Source organism: Hemiscyllium ocellatum, chromosome 3, assembly GCF_020745735.1.
Source record: "Hemiscyllium ocellatum isolate sHemOce1 chromosome 3, sHemOce1.pat.X.cur, whole genome shotgun sequence".
NCBI classification, from domain to species: domain Eukaryota; kingdom Metazoa; phylum Chordata; class Chondrichthyes; order Orectolobiformes; family Hemiscylliidae; genus Hemiscyllium; species Hemiscyllium ocellatum.
The window spans coordinates 127,613,440-127,637,344 of NC_083403.1; the positions used below are offsets into that span (position 1 = coordinate 127,613,440).

The following is a 23,905-nucleotide window of genomic DNA, read 5'->3' on the forward strand; positions in this document are numbered from 1 at the left end:
GTTGCCAGGCTTGGAGGATTTGAGCTATAGGGAGAGGCTGAACAGGCTGGGGCTGTTTTCCCTGGAGCCTCGGAGGCTGAGAGGTGACCTTGTAGAGGTTTACAAAATTATGAGGGGTAAATAGGCAAAGTCTTTTTCCTGGGTGGGAGAGTCCAGAACTAGAGGGCATAGGTTTAGGGGTGAGAGGGGAAAGATATAAAAGAAACCTAAGGGGCAACTTCTTCATACAGAGGCTGGTATGTGTATGGAATGAGCTGCCAGAGGAAGTGGTGGAGGCTGGTACAATTGCAATGTTTAAGAGGCATTTGGATGGCTATATGAATAGGAAAGATTTGGAGGGATATGGGCCAGGTGCTGACAAGTGGGACTAGATTAGGTTGGGATATCTGGCCGGCATGGAAGGGTTGGATCGAAGGGTCTGTTTCCATGCTGTACATCGCTATGACTCTGTGACTGTAAATGCCAACCTTGTTTGAGTAACAGCCTCAGAGTCAAATTTGGTATTATTTAGAAGAAAATTTTACCCATTGAAAATATTGTAAATTTGGTTTTGAAGTTGTATTAGGACCACCAAACCTGATGCTGCCATACAGTCACTGGGTGGATAATCAGTTAATCTTGCACAAGGTTTTGATGGAGTCGGATCTGACATAACTGGCTCCTGATGGTTGATTTGGTTTAATTTGATTTGATTTATTATTGTCACATGTACTGAGATACAGTGAAAAGTATTTGTTTTGCATGCTAACCAGACAAATCATATCTTGGATAAGGACATCAGGGTAATAGACCAGAATGCAAAATATAGTGTTACAGTTACAGAGAAGGTACAGAGGAAGATCAACTCTTAACATATGAGAGGTCAGTTCAAAAATCTGGTAACAGCGGAGAAAAAGCTGTCCTTAAATGTTTTGGTACATGTTTTCAAACTTTTGTATCTTCTGCCCGGTGTAAGAGAGTATAATCGAGTTGGGAGGGGTCATTGATTATGTTAACTGTTTTCTCGAGACAACAGAAAATGCAGACAAACTCACTGGAGGGAAGGCTGTTCACAACTCCCTGTAACTTCTTGCTTCCTTGGGCAGAGCAATTGTCATAGGAAGCTGTGATGGATCTGGACATGCTGAATTTCCTTCACCCTCTGAGGAAGTGAAGACATTGGTGTGCTTTCTTGATTGTTTTTACCTGGTGGTACAATGACTGCAGATGCTGGAAACCAGAGTCTAGATTAGAGTGGTGCTGGAAAAGTACGGCAGTTCTGGCAGCATCCAGAACTACTGTGCTTGATTATACCACCAACCCAGGTGGACCAGTATCGATTGTTGGTGATATTTACTCCTGGGAATGTGAAGCTCTTGACCGCCTCAGTACCACTGATACAGACAGGGGCGTGTTCTCCACTTCACTTCCTGAAGTTGATGACCAGCTCCTTCATTTTACTGATATTAAGGGAGAGATTGTTGTCTTTACCCCATGCCACTAGTCAGCCTATCCCTTTCCTGGTCGTTGTTTGAGGTCCGACCCACTACACTGGTGTCATCAGCAAGTTTGTGAATGGAATTAGAGCTGAATTTGGCCACAGTCGTGAGTGTGTGTGGCGTAAATTGCAGTTATGCCAGATGGCGATGTTAATTGTACCCATTGCTTCTTGCGATATATTGCTCTTTGTTATACAAGACAATTAACTCAAGTGGTCCATCTTCTACCCCTAATAATTAGACAAGCCTTTAGAGGCTCTTGTGGCATAGTGGTAGTGTCCCTGACTCTGGGCCAGAAGAGCCGCATTCAAGTTCCAATTGTCATGGAAATGTGCCATAATGTGTTTGAACAGATTGATTTAAAAATAATTTTAGAAAGGACGATTAATAGCAGCAAGCTACACAAACCATCAGCTCCCAGCTCAAAGCTGAATATGATAGTCATTCTTTAGGTTGATTGGAGTCAATAGAAATGCAGAAATGGTGAGGGGTAAAATGTGCGGCTGATCCGATCGCACCCATCTTACATTGGTGTCCAAAGTTACGTTTTCTCCCATTTGATTAAGGTATTCACCAACTAGTGCCTTTGCTTTGTCCTTAGACATACCACAAAAGTGGGTCACTTCCCTCTCCCCAAGTTTCTTTGAAAGTGTTCAGTAATCTAGAGCTAGATTTCTCAATGCGAGCATCGAATATTATTACAGTACATGACATGGGTATACTGCCTTCTTATTTGCTTGCTGGTGTAATATTTTGCCAACTACTACAATGCTAGGGACTCTCATGCAATGAAAACTTAGCCAGTACTTAGTTACAAATATCTCCAGTGGGATAAAGGTTCCTTCATTGTGCTGTGTTAATGGTGTTGCTGACCGAACCCCTGATAAGGGACATATACAAGGAGTAATACTGATGGTCAGGTTATACAGACATCGTGATGGAATGCTTGTTTTCTCTAATGCAATTAATCTTTGGAATAAAATTATGCATTTTCTTCCACCTGACATTGATTATGCAGGGTGCTGAACGCAAGATACGTGATGAGGAGCGAAAGCAATCTCGTAAAAAGTCCAAATCTAATGATGGCAGTTCTCATTTAAATACCTGTGAGTACTTAAGTATATAAAGAATACAAAACCTGCAGACTATGTGTAAATATTATAAAAATTGATGTTGCATCTGCTGACAGATTTTTGACATTACTGATTAATGTAGAGATTAATTTAATTTTGATTTTTGTTTTAAAAAGAGTGACATTTATCAGCATTCTGATAACAAAATCCAGTGAATTTTGTGAATACCTTTTTTCAAATTAATATTATTTAGATTTGCTGCATTTTTCAAGTCTTTGAAACATAGGATAAAGTTCCCTAAAAATGGGGTCCCTGCTGAAATGGGCATTGGGGCAGGAATCTATAGGAGGTTCAGTTGGTTTTCCCTGAGCCCTGAACAACATTAACAGCCAGTCACCACACTTGGGGCTTATCAGAGAGGAGGGCGTGATGCCATGTCAAATTTGTTGAAGCAAAAGTTTCGAATTTAAGGTACCGCATTGTGAGTTATACAGGCTCCCCAGCATTTGGGCTTTTGAGGCCCAGCCCCTCAGTGATGGAGAGGAGACCTGGAAAGGCTGCCCCAAATTAATCTCTACCTCCTGGAGCATTGGTGTTTAGACATAACATGAAAATTGGTTCCCTGTCCGTGGACCTTGTGACTGGAGTTTCACCTCCTTTCACTTGGATCTATGTGACCACTGCCATGTGCATATGGCTGAGAAAATTCCTGTTAGTGCTTCTCCTGCTGTTTCAAAAGGTAAAGCCTGAATAAGCTACTGTCATGAAGGTCAGTGGTGGAGAATAAGCTGAAGATTAGTGAAGTGCTTTTACAGAGGAAGTGACTTACAAGAAGTTGACAATCAGCAGTCGGTCATGCATTGAGAAGGAGTGCTGTGAACAGCAACCCCTCTCATGGCCAGGACTAGAGTTCTTCAGTTTCATTGCTCGGAAATTTCCCAGCTTGTCAGTTCCACTAAAGAAGTTCTTTCCACTGTGCAGTCACTTCAGTGAGCCTGACAAGTCATTGAAAGCTTATTGGAGAGGTGCAGAGGCTGTTAGACCTGAACCCTCGGTTAAAATAGTAATTACAGGTCGTTCTGCTATAACACGCATTTTGTTAACGTGAATTCGCTGTAACACCATTGTCGAACTGAAAAGGTCTGTTGGCTACAATGTGATTACATCACCAACACTTTATGTGCAACTTTTCTGTAATGCAATGTTGTACATGAATGCAACCATCGCGTCATAGAAGAACTACTTGTAATTACTACTTAAAATACTTAAATGACTTAATCGAAAGCTGCATAGAAGTTCCCCACTTGTCTTCAAATTTCTCTGGATGAAACATGGAAGTGGATGGGATATTTTCAGAATTCTGATCCGATGTCATTTCTTGGTGGGGATTTACTTCCCTGATCACACCCAGACCACCTCCTTTTGTCTGTTAAAGCTCTCCTGATATCTTTGGTTTCCGTACAATTTGGAATAATTAGTGATTTTGAATATTTCATTTATGGGGGTTATTGTATAAGTGATGAGTGTAGCTGGCATTTCAATTCTTGTACATAAGTTTCAAAAATGTGATGGTCCAAAGATAAGGAAATTCCTATTATTTATAAGAAGTCCTTTTACAGATACAATCTTATCACTAACCAACTTTAGAGTAATGGTTAGAGTGGTGCTGGAAAAGTACAGAAGGTGAGGCAGCATCTGAGGAGCAGGAAAATCAACGTTTCAGGCAAAAGCCCTTCAGCAGTCCTCAGTTTTGCCTAACGTTTGAGTAATGATCAGTTATGATCATGGAATGGCAGTAGCTAATACTTAATCATGAAGACTTCAAATTTGCCAGTTGATTTTATATTTTTAAAACATTCAACCACTGTCACTTTCAATAGATAATGGATCGAATCTAAAACATTGCAAATCATCACTTCAGCCGTTGCACAATCCTTTTTTAATGTTCTCATTCTGTGATTCCTATTTTCAGTCCAGGACCAAAAATTACAGCTGATCCCCAACTTCAAGCAGGTGGAGGCCACGATCTTCAAGTCCATTCCTGACCTCGTCACTCAACCAGTTCTTTTCATCCCTGATGTCCAGCAACGAGCTGTTCATGTACGTCTCACCTTCAGCTTGATATAAGCTTATTTGATGGGTCTCTTCTGTACGGTTCTGTGGTGGTTTTCTGCACTACACCAGAATGAAGCAATTCTAGCACTGTACTAACACAATGCATTACCTGACCACACCACAGCACACCTTACTTTTGAAACATAGGATAAAGTTCTCTAAAAATGGGGTCCCTGCTGAAATGGGCATTGGGACAGGAATCTATAGGAGTTTCAGTTGGTTTTCCCAGAGCTCTGAACAACATGAACAACATAATGGCACAGAATTGCTTCTGAACATTCTCTCTCTGTAATGGGGTATAAACAATATGTTTCTGATAAAAGAAGAGTTGAATGTTAGTGGTCCATGTTTCATCTATAAATATTGCTCACAATTAATATTTGTATGTAGAATTTGCCATTTTTAATTGATCCAGTATTCTGTTTTATGTGATATTCTCAAATGTAAAAAGAAAATTCTTTTGTCTAAAACTACATAATTTATTTACACTACTTTGAGGGCGCTTAAAATCAGTTGAAGTCCACTTCTCAAATCAACCTAATGTTATCTGCATGTAGCCCCTTAGCAACATCATTTGAATAGACAGCAACAATTTCCACATAAATGCTGATAGTATCCAGCCTTAACTCGCTTCAATGTTTCTGAACTCTCCCAATTCTCTAAATTTGCAAACAGGTTATCAGAGATCTGGTATTGGATAAATAGAAATTTCCTCTAGCTAAATATTGGAAAAGTCAAACTCATTATCTTCAATACCCCCAACAGAATCCATTTCCCAGCCATTGATTCCATTCATCTCTGGAGCAACTGTTTAAGATCGATAAGATTGTTTGCAGTTTTGGTGTTTTTTAATCTTGAGATGAGCTTGGAACACACACCCATGCCATCATGAGAACTGTCAATTAGCACCTCCACATTTCCCCCACCTCAACTCCACTACTCTTCTTATCTGCTGCTTATACCTTCATTAACTTTTGCCACTGCTGGGCATCACTCCTCCAAAATACTGTGGATCAGTTTCTAATGTCCATAACATTGAGGTCATCTAAAACTTACCCAACCAATCCAGTGCTTGCTTACCTATTTTATCTCCCAGTGAAGTAATACCTCCACTTTAGAATTCTCACCTTTGTTTTCAAGTTCCTCCATAGCCTTAGATTATCCCCCAAGCCTACAATGCTTCAAGATCTCATTGCTCTTCCAACACCAGCCATTTAAATATCCCCAATATTAAATACTTCACCATTGGAACAGTATGTTCAATGGCTTAGGACTAAGATCTAGGATTTTGTTTCTACACCTCTTCATTTTTTTTCTCTCTACTGAACTGCTTAACATGTATCTTGTTACCCAAATGCTTTGCTATCTAACCTAATTACTCTTTGTAATTTACTGTTTTTATAACGCTGCTGTGAAATACCTCAGGTTTTTTTTATGTTAAAGGTACTATGTTGTAGGCTGTGGTTATTGCAATCTCGTCAATCTTTTATTTAGTTAATTGTTCAGTTATGGATTGTTTGGTGGAAGTAGGCATATTGACATTAAATTTCTTACAGTTGTGATTTTGTCTTCAACTCTGTCTTTTCACAGGGATTCCCTGTTGGAGCTGATGAGCTTGAAGGCGAGGGGTAGGTTTGATCTTTGTTTAATTTTGATCCTTTTTAAATTTTAAACTTCATGCCAGTATTGTAATGATCCTTGAAGGGACCCATAACTTTAAGAGATATTATCCCAACTGACCAAAATAACCAAAGAAAATATTTCCCAATTTTCAGACTTGGTAACAAGCTAACTTCAACATAGATTAAACGAAGCAGCTTAAGAACTAGAAGCTGCATCCCCTCAACTTTGCTCCACCATTTAATGTGATCATGGCTGATCTCATCTCAGTCTCAACTCCACTTTCCTTCCCACTCTTTGTAACCCTTCACCCCATTACTCATTACAAATCTGTGTATCTCCTCCTTAAATTTACTTCATACACTGGCATTCTGAGGCAGTGAATTCCACAGATTCATGATTCTTTTGAGAGAAGGAATTTCTCCTCATCTCTGTTTTAAATCTGATACATTGCTTAGCAGACAACAAATGCATCAAATTTTAAAAATCCTTCCTAATTAAGCAACGTAACTAAAATATCTTTTATTACATCTGTGTACTTTACACCATGCTACCAGCTAACATGTTGTATTTGCTGAGTACATGTTGTATTTGCTGTGTACATGTGGTATTTGCTGTGTACATGTTGTATTTGCTGTGTACATTTGGAATTTGGTGTATACCAGCTAATGGCTGGGGTGGAATGCTGTCACCAATCCTCCTTTCAGCACTGGATCAAAGAGCTTAATTGGTTAAAGGTTTCTGGGTAATCCAAGATGGTGGGCATGGAAAATCTGTGGTTGAAAGAGCTCTTCTTTTATTTTTGAGGTATTTTCAGTGTTGGAGCTGATTTCTGGGAATACTAATTGCTGTTTTATAATCTGTTGCATTGTTTTGGAATTTTGGGAAAGCAAAAGATCAAAACAACAGCACTTTAAAAAGGAGGAAGAGAGACAAAGTCAGTGCTGAATGGGTGTATGAACAGGAAGGATTTAGAAGGATATGGGTCAAATGCTGGTAAATGGGACTAGATTTATTTATGGCATCTAGTTGGCATGGATGAGTTGGACCGAAGGGTCTGTTTCCGTACTGTACATCTCTGTGACTATAACAGTGGCAGTGGATGAACCGCTAGTGAGTCTTAATAAGAAAAGGTAATTTTCTTAAGATGTAGTTTATTGTGTGATAGTAATTGGTACAAGTTCTATTGGCTAGTTAAAATCAAAAACTAAAACTATCAGGAATGGATCTTGAGATACAGTGATAGTGCTCCTACCTCTGAACTCGAAGCTACAGGCTCAAGACCTAACTGCCTCAGATGTGTGCCATAGCATGTCTGAACATGCTGACGAAAATATAGAACGTTATCAGGAGTCACAAATGACACCTCTCTGTTTATTGAGATCTCAAGCTAGATGTTCCTTTTTTTCCACCCAAAACTGTGTGACATTGTTAGAATGAGTGAACCTTAAGACACTCTCCACCATTAACCCATCCAAAACCATTACCTTAATTAATAGCTCTTACAGAAACCTGCCCCAGCATGAATCAATGCTCCTAGCAATCATGTCGGAGAAAAAAAGGGAACATTGAAAGGATTAAAAATAGTATAGATTGAGCACTGGCTGAGGATTATAGTGCAGATCAGATAGAATTGGAGCAATGCACAAGTACCCCTAACAGGTTTACCAAGCAGTTTTATGAAGATCATAACCTAATTTTCTCCTTTTCAGTCTTCTAACTGTTTGCAAATTTAAGTACTTCTTATTTGTGATGCTGATTTAAAGATGTAGGAATATTGTACTTAAAAGTGGGCATTGCAATGTTTGAAACATTTATACTGAATCTTCTCTATTTTTCATTCTGATCATGTATCTGGAACTAGATAAACAGGTTTAGATTTTATTTCCAAATGTTGCCAATCAAGCAAGTGGTGCAGCAGAGTTGTAAAGCTGTAGGCTGTTCTTAAACTCTTACATTCACACAAAAGAGAAAAAGAATTGAGAACTAGGAAAGCAAGGTTGACAATTTGTTTGGCTTTTTGGTCTGTATGACAGATGCAGCAATTAGCAAAAGCAGTCGTTGAGAGGAGTTGCTTTAAAACAGTAAGATATTCAGTAGAAAGTTCTCCTACTTTAATTGTAACTGGACAAAAACTTTACATGACAAGTTTCCTCAATGATTCAATTATCTAAGCAATAGTCTCTTGAGTTTCCTTCTTCCCATGTTTGTCCAAAATACTTAGTGATGCTATCACTTTGTAAAGAAACCTCTCGCACTTAGGGACCATTTGGAAAGATAAAACATGTTTTTCCATAATAGAAGCAGTAAATCACAGTGCAAACGTCAAGCCATGTGTCAGACCACCTCATTTTTGCAGGCTCAGGAATTGTGCTTTTACATTTACTTACTGTGAAAGTTGACCTCCCACCCTACTTTTCAGCTGCAACATGTTATGCTCTCAGCAGTGGGCCTCATTATTTAGTTAGAGAAATGTATGTTTAACTACTACTACCTAATAACTGCCACAATATTCAAGCAGGATATGGCTGTATTGCAAAGATATGTGGAACTTGAAGCCGTATTCACTGTTTGTGTTGATTGCTGATGACTTTTCCAATGGTGACCACCTGCACCAGCAATTTCTTTTTATACTTGCATTAGACAATCCTATTTTTTAAAATAGTTATAATTTGCGATTCTTATTAATGACTTAGATGATGAGAGAGAGCGCGATGTATCTAGGTTTGCTGATGATGTGAAGCTAGCTGGGAATGTAAACTGTTCAGAGGCCACTGGCTGCAAAGAACCAAAGGCAAGTTAAACAAGAGGGTAGATGGAGTATAACATAAGGAAGTGTGGAGATGGTGTCTTTGGTTGTAAGAATAGAAGAGTAGAATATGGTTTAAAAGGCTTAAGATGTGTAAATTTGATGTTCGCTGAGGTTAAAATGAGCGCATATAAGGAACTTTTGCCTGTATTGCAAGGGGATTCACATTAGTCTGTATTGCAGGGAATTAGAATTCAGGAGTAAATAAGTTGCTAGTTGTATAGGTGAGGCCATGCCTGGAACGCTGTGTGCAGTTTTAATTTCAATATGTAAGAAAAGGTTTACTTGCATTAAAGACTGTACATGGGTGCTTAACTAAATTGGGGGTTGAAGACGGAGTCAAAGCCACAGATAAGCATGAGCATATTGAATGGTGGCTCAGTGGTTAGCACTGCAGCCTCACAGCACCAGGATCCCAGGTTCAATTCCAGCCTCGGGTGACTGTCTGTGCAGAGTTTGCACATTCTCCCTGTGTCTGTGTGGGTTTGCTCCGGTTTCCTCCCACGGTCCAAAGATGTGCAGGTCAGGTGAATTGGCCATGCTAAATTGCTCATAGAGTTAGGTGCATTAGTCAGAGGGAAATGGGTCTAGGTAGGTTACTCTTCGACGGGTTGGTGTGGACTGGTTGGGCCGAAGGGCCTGTTTCCACACTGTATATGATCTAATCCTCTTACTAGCACCCTAACATTCTTGGATTTTTTTTTAACCATCTATTCATGAAGACTAATCTTCATGTACATAATTGACATGTATTCTAACTCTGCCATTTATACAAACTCAGTTTACTATATGACGTGCTAGATATTGCTGATGATAGTAAGTGGTACAAACATTTTCCAATAGATACTAACATTAAAACTGCAAAGTTTATAACTTTACTCCAATTTCTATAACTAAGAAGTTATTACCAACCTCTGCTCTATATTCATATTTATTAGATAGGGGCTGTCCTCTCTGCCATACACATTGCTTCCTTGAATGGTACTTTACTGGTGACACAGGTGACCATGAAAAAGCAACTGTTCATCTTGAAGTAATAGTCACTTCTACCCACTGGGTTTTTCCAGTAGCTCAGATTACCAACACCAAAGACATTTCTGGTTTAAGATATTTTTGCTTCTTGCTGTTCTCTATATGCAAGGAGAAAGTGAGGACTGCAGATGCTGGAGATCAGAGCTGAAAATGTGTTGCTGGAAAAGCACAGCAGGTCAGGCAGCATCCAAGGAGCAGGAGAATCAACGTTTCGGGCATGAACCCCACTTCAGGATTTCCTGAAGAAGGGCTCATGCCCAAACCGTCGATTCTCCTGCTCCTTGGATGCTGCCTGACCTGCTGTGCTTTTCCAGCAACACATTTTCAGCTTTGTTCTTGAAATGTGTCTGTATTGGCCAAAGGTGAACTGGAAAAAGTAATTTCTGAAGGGCCAAGCTAATAGTACTGAGTGCATTTTTAGGTCCACAATTCAGAAGGAAGGCTGAACCAAGGATGCAGGGTATGCCTGAACGTCAAACCAACTGTGAATTTGAGCAAAGTCTCAGGCAGGGCCAGGCTAATATGAACCTTTGAGAGCATTAGAAATGGCTCATGTATCAATCCTATGCCATCTTTTACAACTGTCACCATATTTTACCATTTTTCGCATCGTGTAGCATCACTCCCAGTTCTTTGAATGCCTTTTATGACTGTGCATACACACATGCCATTTGTAATCAATTTTCAGCAATCCGCTCGGGTTGTGAATGAAGTTGTGGATTCGCTCACTGAGCCAGTGTGTTTTTGGGCAAAGATTACATATCAGAGAATTCCTTGAAGCCTGGCACTCCAACCGGAATTCAATCATTAGATACATTGAACTGGACCCCGTATACAAACCACTCAGATACAGAACTGGAAGTAGCAACAAACAGAGGCATATAAATACCAGGTGGGGACAGAGCTCTAACACCTTGGCAAAGATGCATTGATGATGTCACCTAGCGAAACATTTGCAGAAAAACACAGCAGCTCAGCGAGCGAACCCACGACTTCAATGTTTTTATACATCCCAAACTATGAAAATTGCAATTTTGATAACCCATAAAAGTAAATGTAATTCTTTAGGAAACTTTAAATGAGTAGCAATTTACCGCTGGACTTCTGAACATGCAACTAATCTTTCAGATCAGGGCTCAAAAGGCTGTCGTTCCTGCCTGAAGATGATTTTGTTTCACCCAGTAAGATCCTCAGGATAGAAGAACCAAATAAAGGTAAATATTTCTGGTAGACTGGAGATGTGGAGCCACACTAAGAGTTTAGCTCCAGTATTCCAACAAGAATAGTATTAGGGAGGGGGAAGAAGAGACAGCTATGTGAATTTTCTGTAGATCATGTAAAAGTAATGTTTGGGAAGATGAAAAAGGCTTCCACTACATAGTGATATTTGTTTGTGTTGGCGTGCAATGGGAGGATTTACCATAGTGAACGTTATTTTTTGCCATATGTTGGTTGAGGGAAGGAGGTCTAGACATCCTTTTAGCTTCAAAAAAAAATCAAGCATGCCACAAAAAGTTGGCTAGGATGAAATTTAATTCATTTGGGAGGTTGAAGAGCACAGTTTGAGATCTATTTTCCTGTGGGTTCAGAAACTCAATTGGCTGTATTAAGTAGAATTTGAATTAAATTTCTTATAGCGAGGGAGATAAATCGTTGTGATGTAATATGTCTTTTACGTTCTTGTGTAACAAGAATCCCAGCTTAATGACAAGAGTATGTGGATCCAATATAATGAAAGGGTAGGAGATTTGAGGAAGAAGCAAAAGTGGTAACGTCAAAGAAAGGACCATTTCTATCTAGTCATGTTCAGTTGGGAGTTTTTAATGATCTAAAATCCAATCACTTCTAGCAAGTAGCTGATTTTTGTTTATTCTTGGTTCCTATATAAAGAATAAAAGGTACTTTTTGTGAATTTGTGAGTATCATATATAATCACTATTATCTGATGGACTGAGAAGTAAAACTCGTGGCATGAAGTTTCAACCTGATGTGGGTGTAAACAGTCCCCTTAACACACTGGTGTATGGAAAGTGCAAGCCACTAAAGATATTCCTTCATCCTTCACTTTGTTTGGCACAATCTCTACAGCTATTTCTCAAACGTTTTATTTGCTAATGCTAATTGTGTATGGTCCAATTTCCTTTATTATTTGTTTTATTATCTTCATTTGACTTGGCTTTTTCATGCATTCCTGAATTCCTGTGCCATATGTCAGCACTGATAGCTTCATTGGCCAGACTGGTACTTTCTGATGGCCCAATTCTGGAGTCAGGCAGACTGGTGAATTTCCCAGGTTAGTTCCACTTGCAAACTCCTGCAGTTGAGAGCTTGCGACTTTGAGTTGGGGTATTGTTGTTAATTCCTGACACTGACAAAGTAGTAAAATCTACCATTCTGTCGTGAAAGTACGTCTGTAATGTCCATTGATTAATGCTTTGGTGTTGGTTCAATTCAATCTCGGTGCTGTTCCACCTTCCAAAATTAGGCACTTGTAAAAAGTTTCTATTCAAGGGTTCCAGCATTGCTGGAGAGATAGTGATGTGAAAGGTGATAATAAAAGATCACTGGATGGGTACCATGTCTAGCCAGAGTGACACTAGAAAAAATAATGCAATCAAAATATTAAAAATGAAATACTAGACCAAAGGACTTCTTCATTTGATTTTCTATTTCACCTTAAAATGAAAAATATGTTCATTTTCTGTCTGTAAAAATTACTTTGAAGCCAAGGTTCAGAAAAAAAACAAAATAATTTGTTGAAAAGCTGGATCCAGATTGTATGTTACTTTTTGGAGAACATCTTCATTTTCATGCTGTACATTTTGTTAATGCACAGGATAATTTGTTCTAATAACATTTGAGTGCATAAATTACACATAATTCCAGCAATACTTTACAATTTGTCACATGGAGTAGTTCTGGCCTTCAACAGACAAAAAGTTCATGCACCCATGTGAAAGCAGCCTCTCGTATAATCATTGTTATTTGTTAAATGTTAATAGCTAGCAGCACAATGAGCAAGGGGCATTTGGCACAGTGTGCAGTATGTTTCTAAATTTTTGTGCATAAGTACTGTATTGATAACCACTAATAGACAAACTGGATTCAGCACTGGCCCAGAGGATGAACAGTGGAAAGTTCAAAACTATAAGACTTTCTTTCAATTTCAATGCTAATTCTCAATTACTTAGTCAGTCAGATTAACTCTAGTTTCCTGTTAATGTAGAGCATCGACTTAGGCTTGTTGATAACCGAGATGTGGCATCAGTGGTAACATGGCTAATTGAATGCTGCAGACAAATCTGAGTCTTCAATGATAAACTTTTCAAAAAAAAGACCCAAGTTATTGCATTTAAGTTAACTTTAGAGAAGTCATTACAAATGACTGGAAGGTCTCTTTGTCTTTTTCAGTTTGTATTCAGAATCTTACTGTTCTGTTTTCAGTTTTGCTTTACGTCAGGAAGGAATGCGAAGAGGTGTTTGATGCACTAATGTTGAAAACTCCTTCTCTAAAAGGCCTAATGGAGGCAGTAAGTAAAGAAAAAAGGTTCTAAAATATCTCTTCTGATATCTAATAACTTTTCTTTATTATTTCATCTGCACTGTAAATACAGAATGTGGATCTTTGTCATTTCTGGAGTTTAAAGAGACCCTTTGCAGCATTTTTGTAGCAGATGATTCTGTAATGCTCAGTATCCACAGAAAAGATTTTAGCAGGCGTATGTAAATAATTCCCCTTCAAGATAGGAAACAGAATCAAGCTTCCTTTGTCTCACTGTATGTCATGCTCCCCAATGAAAGAAGGGAAACAATTGAATTGTGGGAGGACTCCCACATATTTCAAAAACATTTAATAATCATGACTTAAATGAAAACATAAGCTGAAGAAGTGCAGCATCAAAAACTTTCCCAACTTCAGCACTGAGGTGGCTGATTGCAACATACTTACTCCTATCTCAACTAAGTTCAAATTCATTTATTTCTGAATGAACCACGTGGGATTGGGGAAGGGAGGGGAGGAGGGGTTGGAGTGGAGTCACTATGCGAATTCCACTGTCTAAAATATTTATCCATGAACATGACTAGAACCATGATGTCTATAGGGAGCATACTTTCAACATTAGTCAGTGAATCAAACCTTGGAAAAATGGTAAACAGTAAAAAATAAGATAATAGCATAATGTGGGCAAGCAGACGAGTGATATAGATACCTGACAGATGAAATTTAATGCACAGAAGTGTTGCATTCTGATACACTTTGATAGGAAGAAGAAAGAAATGCGCAATTTTGAAGGAGTGAAAGAACAGAAATGTGAGCATTCACATACAGAGGTCTTGTAATGCGATGGGAAAAGTCATGTCTTTTTAAAAAAAAAGCCTATTTGGATCCTTTGCACCATTTATAAGGCAAAACTAAAAAGAAAACAGGAAATTATGGTAACCTTTTAAATCTATTTTTTTGTAAAGCTCCTGTGTGAATGTTGTTTCCACCTTTGGGCACCTCTGGATATAAATATCTTGAAGAGAGTGCAGAGGCAATTTATTCAAATAGGATTAGGGACTTCAGTTATGCGGACAAAGGAGAGAAATTAGGATTTTATTCCTAAGAACAGAAGTTGAGGAGAGGTTTAATGAAGATATTCAAAATGGAGATGTCCTTAAATAGAAGGTGGAAAGAGGAGTTGTTTCTGTCAGCAGCAGGTTAGTATCCTGTGTGCACAGATCTGTGATAATTGGCAACAGAAACCAGAAGAATTTCTTTTGCATTGTGAGTGATGATGATGCAAAATGTACAGTATGGAAGAATGGTGGAAGCATATTTTGCAATCTCTTTTGTAAGACAATAATATATAGAGACATAGGGTCATACAGCATGGAAACAGACCCTTCAGTCCAACCAGTCCATGCTGAGCATAATCCCAAACTAAACTAGTCCCACCTACCCACGCTTGGTGCATATCCCTTCAAATACTTCTTATTCATGTACTTATCAAAATATCTTTTAAACATTGTAACTGTACCCACATCCACCACTTCCTCTGGATGTTCATTCCACGCATGTTTACTCTGTCGAACAAAAATTGGCCCTCATGTTTCTTTAAAATTGTTCTCCTCTCACCTTAAAAATATGCCCTTTAGTCTTGAAATCCCCCACCCTAGGGAAAAGACACCTGTCATTCACCTTATCTATACCCCTCATGATTTTATAGACCTCTATCAGATCACCTTTCAACTTCCTATGCTCCAGTAAAAAAAGATTCAGCCTCTCCCCAAACTCAAGCTCAAACTTAGAAAATAAAATGATGCAAGGCTGTAAGGAAAGAACAGGGTGTGGAACAATTTTCCCCCTTATTTTTCATCCATTTGTGTGCACCAGTATCAGTGCAATACGCAACATGTGCTGACCAGTAAAAAGAAAAACGTTCTATGCACAAAATATATTTTTAAAAAGTTGACATGGTTATGGAAGAATAAAGGATATCACCCTCAGCTGTTGACACAGTCACATGCTGGTCCAAAAATTACCAAATTTACTGAATTCAATTTTAAATTTACCACGACAGAATTTGAACTCATGGCCTCTAGGATTTAAGTTCAGACCTTAACCATTCCATTACCATACAAGATAAATATTTGTGGGGTTTTGTATTGTAACTTGTATTTTAGTCACTTGGGAGCAGGTAAGTTGAATTCGTAGCCAAGATAAAACCAGGATCTTTTGTTTCATTGTCAAGCTGATTTAGAAAAGGCAAAGAAGGTTTACATTTTGAAATGATAGAAAACGTGAACTGATGATCTTTGATATTTCATCGTATTTCTCTTGATTTAAATCTGCAAAGAATAGTGAGTAAAATAGCTCTTAAATTTATTAACATCAACAAACAAAATGTATCTGATTTGGAGAGAGGTTGGCTGCTGTGAACTTTAGGCCAGGATCACAGGGAAAGTGTCCTTGTAAGTTAAATGGGTACTGAAGGGGGAAGCTAAATCTGGGAATTGAGAAAGAGAACACCTTGTTGAAGAGGGGATAGAATCCCAGGATTGAGAATGACTGCTGAACTTGTCTTTGGAGAAGTGACATTTGTTCCACCTACAATTTTTCTTTAGAATAAATATCTATAAATTGTGTAGTAATAAGCCAATTCACCATTTTTGAAGCAAGCTGTTCTCTCTATACTGCAAATGTGAGTTGAGTAGAGGTCGCAATTGGAGGTATGCGTAGTATACCTTATGTATAGGTCCATCAGCGAACCTCGCAAGAGCCTTTATATTATTATTGAGGTCTGGGTGAGGAATACAAAACTTTCCAGACACCTGAGAATTTTGCTGTGTTTTTAATGTGTTGAATGTCTTTGGAATCAATTTTTCTTTAATCCTGCAACAACAAAAGCTGCAATTGAGAGTGACACACTCAGTGGTAGTCCAATGTTTGAGAATCCGCACACTGTTAGGTAATGGAGAGTTGTTAAATTCCTACTTATTATTAATAACATAATAGTTAGTAATATTTTCAACTTGCCTCCTACTTTTAATTTTTGGCTCCTCACCTATCTGCTGCCTCTCTCTCATCCACCCACCTGCCACATCTCAGCACCTCTCTCTTTCTTTCTCTCAAAGAATGAGTACAGATGTACTCGCCTCTTTTGGTGCTATATACTTTTGTGAAATCACCACTGATTTTAAAAGGACCACCTTGATTGTTTGGCCTATTATTCTAGATTTCAGAAAAATATGAAGTACCCCTGGATAAAATTGCAAAAGTCTACAAGAAATGCAAGAAAGGGTGAGTAAGTGTTACTTTGCAGGTCGCATTTGTGGTATGGGGAAGATTATTCTGCAGTGGGTGAATTAACCAAGAATACTTTTCTGTTATTTCCCCAATACAAATTTCATTATCATTAGGTAGAAGGGCTGCAAACTTATCTGCATCTAAAACAAAATTATTTAGTTGTTTATTTATATAATTCACCACGTTAGAGACTACCATGACTCCCGCTCTTTAGCCAAATACCCCATGGTTACCTGGAGGGGAGAAATGAAACTAGTGCTCCTTTTCTTTATGATAAAGTACCTCATCAAACTCCATTATCACCCCCCTGCAATCTTTTACCTTCACTTCCAAATATGAAAAGTTGTTCATAAATATTGAGGCCACGTGTACAGAGTTACCTCTAATTCCTCTTATCCCCTAGTCTTGACATCGTTTCGCACTTCGCATTCCAGCCCCAATTCTTGAGAACTTTTTAATTTCCTTCTCCCTCTGCCTGTGGTCTCCAGGCTCACCAGTTCTATAACATCTACCACTTTTCTGATCCTAACTCCTGATCATTCGATCGATTATTACTGGCTCCCATTCTTGCTGATTATTGTTAGTAGAACCCTTTTCTCGGATGTTAACTCAGACGTTACCTTCTCTTTGGAAGCTCACTATGACAAATCAGTGTTCCTCAGCAACAATTCAGGCCCCTTACATCCTTGAACATTTCAAACTTTCCCCAGTTCTCGAACAAATCTTTCCAATTCAGTTTCTGGCCCTGCATATTATGCTTTCACAATTCTGACCGAAATCATGATTGGCATCTGCTATGATTGTGACCATGGTGTGTTACCGCTGTTGGTTCCTCTCACCATTCCCAGTTTGTGATCACACTATTCTGTTTCATTACTTTACTCGTTATCCTGCTTCATAGGAGTGCTCATTCAAATTCCATTTCTCCTGTCTCAACAAACTAATCCAACTTTGGCTTCTCCTGTAATGAAATTGATCACAGGCTCTGCATCGCCACCTTCAATGTTCTTTGACCACCTCTGCTTAACGCTCTTCCATCATCCACACAATGCTTCATGAACAAAGATTACATTGTTAATGTTTAGCTCCTCATCATCATTCATTTCCTTTACTTCAACACACACCAGTGTTATCAGAACACAAATCAAGGGTGAGTCAAAACCTCCTACAACTAAACGTCAAGACTAAAGCCTTTTTTTAATAGCCATTGCTACAAACTCTGCTCTTCTCCCTTGTCTCCAATTTTATCCTCAGTCATTCACCCAGACGTCCCATGCAACGTTGACAATCTGTTTGAATTACATTTGAGTCACAAGTTCCACATCTAATTCATGATCATGATTACGTATTTTCATCTCAATCTCTGAGATGGTTTTCTTGTTGAGCTCCCTTCCATCACCTTTCATAATTCTTCGTAACTCTGCTGCCTATAACCAGCCTTTGAGGAGAAAGTGAGGTCTGCAGATGCTGGAGATCAGAGCTGAAAATGTGTTGTTGGAAAAGCGCAGCAGGTCAGGCAGCATCCAAGGAGCAGGAGATTCGACGTTTTGGGCATAAGCCCTTCTTCAGGAACCAGCCTTTGTTAAGTTCCACTCATCCATCCTCCCTCATTTTACAATGTTGCACATTACGGTATTGAGTTTAAAATATTTGTGCTCATCTTAATTTCCTTCCACCCCACCTCCTTCCCAGACATAACCTAGGAGACAATTGTCGGTCATTCAATCCCTCTAAACCTCTTCAGCTATTTTGTTAAGTTGATGTCTTCCTTAATTCCATTTATTCCAACTTTTTGAGCAAAAGGTCCTTTGCTACTCTTACCTAACAAAAACACAAATCTCTTGACCTTAGTCTTGAACACTTTCATGGTTTAGTTTTTGATGTTGTTTCATTAGTTCTCTGCAGCTTTCCCTTTTTTCTGTGCTTAGAACTGTCTTGCTTCATTTCTGCATCCCATACAAACAATGTCAATCTACTTCAAATCTTCTCAAATTTGGCTTTTTAAATATCTATTTTGTAATCCTGGTGCATCCTGTATATATTTTGTTGATGTCACTTGATCATTGCACCTTATTAATTGGCCTCTGCTGATCCTTCTGAATGTACTGTCTGAACCCACTTTCTCCTTTGTGCAGACTTGCTATGAAATTAAGGAGTCATCACATAGAAGCATCTCCTTTGTAGAATGATTTGCTACCTTTTAGTTCAACTTTCGAAGACCCTTCCAGATTTCAAAGCCCATGCTTGGTTTTACTCAATACGAGTTAATTCACCTGGCTGCTTTTGCAAACGCAGTGCCCTGCAGCAACGCATGTGGGAACTTTCTGATCACAATACCATCTGGAAGTGTTAAAGTAGTGTAAAATTCCATTTACCTGTTTTATACATTATCAAAAGGTATATTTTAACATGCTGTCATTCTGTTGTCAGAATCTTGGTGAACATGGATGATAATATAGTGAAGCACTATTCCAATGAAGACACGTTCCAACTAAGCATTGAAGAAATTGCAGGATCCTACAAGCTCACTCTTGCTGAAATATGAAGAGAATTGTTATCTATTATCTCGTTGTCAGTCCTATGCGTTTATTGGCCAGGCTAATGCCACTCAAACATTATGGAAATAGAGGAAAAGAGGAACAAAATACAGTGTGAAAATACATATGATATATACAAGACATACCCTGTAAGTCAATACCAACCTTCAAAGCAAAAGTCTATAATAATGCAAAAAGTGTTTATTTGTAATCAGCATCATTTGAGATAATATATTGCAATAAAGTAACAGCTAATCGTTCCTGTGTAATGATGCTTCAGTTTCCACCAATGATTTCTCCTGCGCTTTTTGTTCTCTAATCCTCAATTAAATTCTTCATTACTGTGACAGCTATGTTGATGTAAAAGAAAGAACAAAATGCATACAGTATATCAATATATGTTAACCAAAGAACAGTTGCAATAAAACCCATGTCCTTGTTAGTCTTGTATATATTATATATGTAAAGAAACAATAAGCGCATAGCAGTGTCTTTCAGAGATGGAGCACAACTTGGCGTTCAGGTGATTGGTTGAACACCTTGATGTGTTACAACGTTGTAAAAGATGCCTCAGTGATTGTGTATCCTGTATTTTTATTATGGAAGGTAAATATTGTTTTGTCTCAATTTGTGTCTTGTCTTAAGTTCAGAGTTTAGAGATTCGAATGTTACATTTTATAACTTAAAAATAAACTGCAGGAACTAGCATTTGAGACAAAGCACTTGGAAGAATGTCCCTGTTTCACTTTTACACTAACAGTGGTAAGACGCCTTTCTATAGGTGTCAGAATGCCTTAGCTACAGGAAAGTGCAGTGAATGGCTGAAGAAGCCAGAGTTCAAGCCATGTTTTTTTGTGTATATTAAGTGCAATATATTATCACAGAAATATATAACTTTGTACAACCTTTTTCATTGTCATTTACAAAAAGAAAAGGTTTATTAAGGATGAGGGTCTGGGTCTTTACGTTTTAAAGATAAATTGTATTGTTTAATTTTATTTAATAAAAAAAAACCTCAACTGTACTTCTAAATGTTTACTATGGAACAGTTTTTTTTAAATGTAGAAAACAGTTAAGGCTAATTTAAAATTGTTTTGGGACTCCTGGGAAACTGTAAAGGGTTGTTAAACCTGCAGTTTTCTTTTCCAGTAATCTGCCAACTTGAGGTCAGGTTAGTGTTTTGTTTTAAACAAATAGTCTGCTCTGACTACGCACTCCCTTTGACAGCAATTTCAATGTATGAGTCAATGTCTTTGTTAGTGGTACCACCACAATGGAGCAATTACAGAAATGCTAGCATTAACTTGTTCAACTCCAGGTTGCTATGTAAAACAAGTACAAGTGCAAATTATAATTCATCCATACTATATGAAGAACTCTACTGTTCTAAAATTTAAGTGTACGTTGAAGAATTATGTTAAATTTGTTAGCCTGTGGCAAATGATTTGATTTTGAATCTCAGGACCAATACATTCAACATTTCTAATATATTTTATGGCACATCCTTTTCTCTCCAAATTGTAAATTTGTAGTGATCCTATAAACAGCATAACTGCACTCCTGTATATGCTAGCTGAGGTATCTAAAAGTCTGCTGTATAATGTTTATAGAATACTGCTGGTTGCCTTTTATCTCAAACCAAATTTCTAATAAATAATTAGTGGCTTGAAGCCTTTTTAAAGTTAAAGCCCTTGTCAGGCGCAACCAGTGCTCTATATAATGTGAAACCGAAGTTTATGGACCCAGGATTAAATATCTGTAGGATGTGCATTGTGTGGAAATGCTGCTTTATAATCACTGGGAACTTCTGCTGCTATTCTCAGTGGATAACGTTAGCTTCATGGGTCGGTTACTTACTGTGGGTCATAGTGGCATCATCCAAGTTCTTCCACATAAATGTTGGTGACAGCTCACTTACCACATGCTATGGCAGGCCACTCAGGGTTCTGCCAGTCAGCCAGTCCTTGAATCAGCAAAAACGAAACTCCCAGTGGACCTTTATAAGGGGCTGAATTATGTGTTTTTGGGATCCAGAAACTTGCAATTGAGTCCCACAGTCAATACTTGTACCCTCCTTATTCAAGGAAGGACGTAATTGCATTCAAATGCAGTTCAGAGAATGTTAACGAGATTAGTACCTGAAATGCTGGGGTGGTGGGGGGAGTCCTTTATGAGGAAATATTGGGCAAGCTAGGCTTGTATCCCCAGAGAAAGTTAAGACTGCAGATACTGCAATCAGAGTCGAAAAGTGTGGCAGTGGAAAAGCACAGCAGGTCAGGCAGCATCCGAGGAGCAGGAGAGTCAATGTTTCCGGCATAAGTCCTTCAGCAACATTCCTGATGAAGGGCTTATGCCCAAAACATTGATTCTCCTTGGATGCTGCCTGACCTGCTGTTCTTTTCCAGTGCCACACTTTTTGATTTGAATTCCCTTAAGGTTTAGAAGAATAAGAGATGAGTTGATTGAAACAGAAGATTCTGAGCAATCCTGATGTAAAGTCGGATTCTGACAGCTCGGGATTTTGGCCTAATCAATGGCTCTTGCCTTAACGTTGGTAAGGAGGACAGATTATCATCCCAATTGGTCCCAAATATGATCCCTCATCTGTACCAGAACAGTTTATTTCAGTCAAAAGGAGAGACATGACAAGTGGAAGCAGCCCCCATAGTTCAAAAAGTAAGTAAATCAACCAGAAATGTCACTTCTAAAGTGCTGCTTGTTGGAAAAATGTGTGGGCTTCAGACAGGGAAAGACTGTGATTCAACTGTGATTATCGCAATAACATTTATCGCCTAGAAAAGCCGGCCACTTGGCCAAATTACCAATCTTTCTTCATGGGCCTGCAGCCAATAGTTGAATTTTGGGAATAGGAAAACACCAGATGGAAGAAATCACTAGACGTTATTGTGTAATGTCCTGACAAACCTTCTGTGAAAGCCACAGTGATATGGTGATGCTGCCCATTAAAATGATTTCTTTTAATGCTCTACATTTGTTAAAACAACAAGTTATTCCTAATACATCTCATCTTTGCCACTAAAACAGAAGGATACTTAAATGTTTTGCCAAAAGAATTCCTCTACTTTCAAATGTTTTTGTTAGTGCTTTATTGTAAAGTTTTTCAAAAAGACAGTTTTTAAAAATAATTATCAATATATAAACCAAACAAAAGGAAACAAATTCTTAACATTGAATTTACTCGGTATATGAAAACATACAAAGAGCAAATGTCTTCGTAAACAAAATTTACTTCCATGGCTAAGGAAAAGAATTATTGCAGTTTCATTCAATTATGTAAGATAAACGTATATCTCTGTATATATATTTTTGGTAAGAGGTCATGCTACAATTGAGTATCATTAACACTTGAATCGCCTATATTTACAATCCTAAATTTTTCAGCAGAAAATGGAAAAGATCTTATTCACAACTGTTTTTACTATATTATTGAAGTGTTTTTATTTCTGATTTTTGTGATATGCATTTGAAAAGATGTATTAAAACTTAAATGTAAACCAAAGGGAATAAATTTTATATGGACATTTCTACATCAAGTCAGAGTTATTGTGTGATTCCTTTACACTATTTACATAAAGACTAGTGAACTGTGGAAGATTCTGTGAAGTCAAACATGACAGAACTCAGATCAATCAACATAATTCTGCTAGGTTTGTGGTGATATTGCAGTAGTAACCTTTGCAAGAATTTGTTGTTGAACATCTTGGGACCAACAAGTAGGAAATGAAAAAGAAAACCATTTAAAATATATGCCTTAAACCATGCCATTGAAGAAACCTGAGGTTCTATCAAACAAACTAGAACAACCAGAATAGATGATCTGTTCATTGCACACAATCTCTCACAGGCAGTAACATGATAAAATGGCTGCTTATACTTTATTCGTGACTCTAATTCAAAATACTGTTTGGAAATGTTTGAGATGTTCTAAAGTTGCCAAAGGCATTTTGTATATATACTGTGTAAATCTTTATTTCTGATATGGAATTAGATGTCACATCACACTTCTGCCTAAGTTATAGCAGCAAACATGAGCTGCTCAAGTGCAGGTAAGTAAATGTTTACAGTATTTAGATCTTTTTATAAGGGGGCATTGAGGTCAAGCAAAGAATTTGTATATTACTATAGTCAGGCTTTACAACTCGAGTGGAGAGTGCAGTTTGCGATATGTCATTATAAAAAGGACATTGAAATCATGGAGTGTGTAAAGTAGGTTCACCAGTATGAGGTCAGGCACAGGAACCTATCATACAGATCTTCAGTCAGGAACTTAAAATACAAATAAAATACAGTGGATGGTGGAAATTTGGACAGAAAATGCTGGAGAAAATCAGCAGTCTGGCAGTACTGCTTGAACAGCGTAACAAGAGAATTTAATGGATTCAACATTAACTTTGTTTCTCTCTCCATTGATGCTGCCAGACCTGCTGAGT

General features: G+C 38.1%; 1 protein-coding gene across 4 annotated transcripts in view; it reads left to right on the forward strand.

Moving 5' to 3' along the window:
- grhl1 (grainyhead-like transcription factor 1) overlaps nt 1-22,969 on the forward strand; it is a 120,446-nt gene extending 97,477 nt beyond the window's left edge. For all 4 annotated transcript variants that reach the window (XM_060853405.1, XM_060853413.1, XM_060853422.1 and 1 more), the window contains 7 exons: nt 2,497-2,584; nt 4,524-4,651; nt 6,257-6,294; nt 11,256-11,341; nt 13,572-13,657; nt 16,847-16,911; nt 19,348-22,969. In XM_060853405.1, the coding sequence (XP_060709388.1) occupies nt 2,497-2,584; nt 4,524-4,651; nt 6,257-6,294; nt 11,256-11,341; nt 13,572-13,657; nt 16,847-16,911; nt 19,348-19,462 (606 nt within the window). In that variant the 3' untranslated portion in view covers nt 19,463-22,969. The remainder of the gene's footprint in view (nt 1-2,496; nt 2,585-4,523; nt 4,652-6,256; nt 6,295-11,255; nt 11,342-13,571; nt 13,658-16,846; nt 16,912-19,347) is intronic.
- The last annotated feature ends 936 nt before the right edge of the window (nt 22,970-23,905 follow it).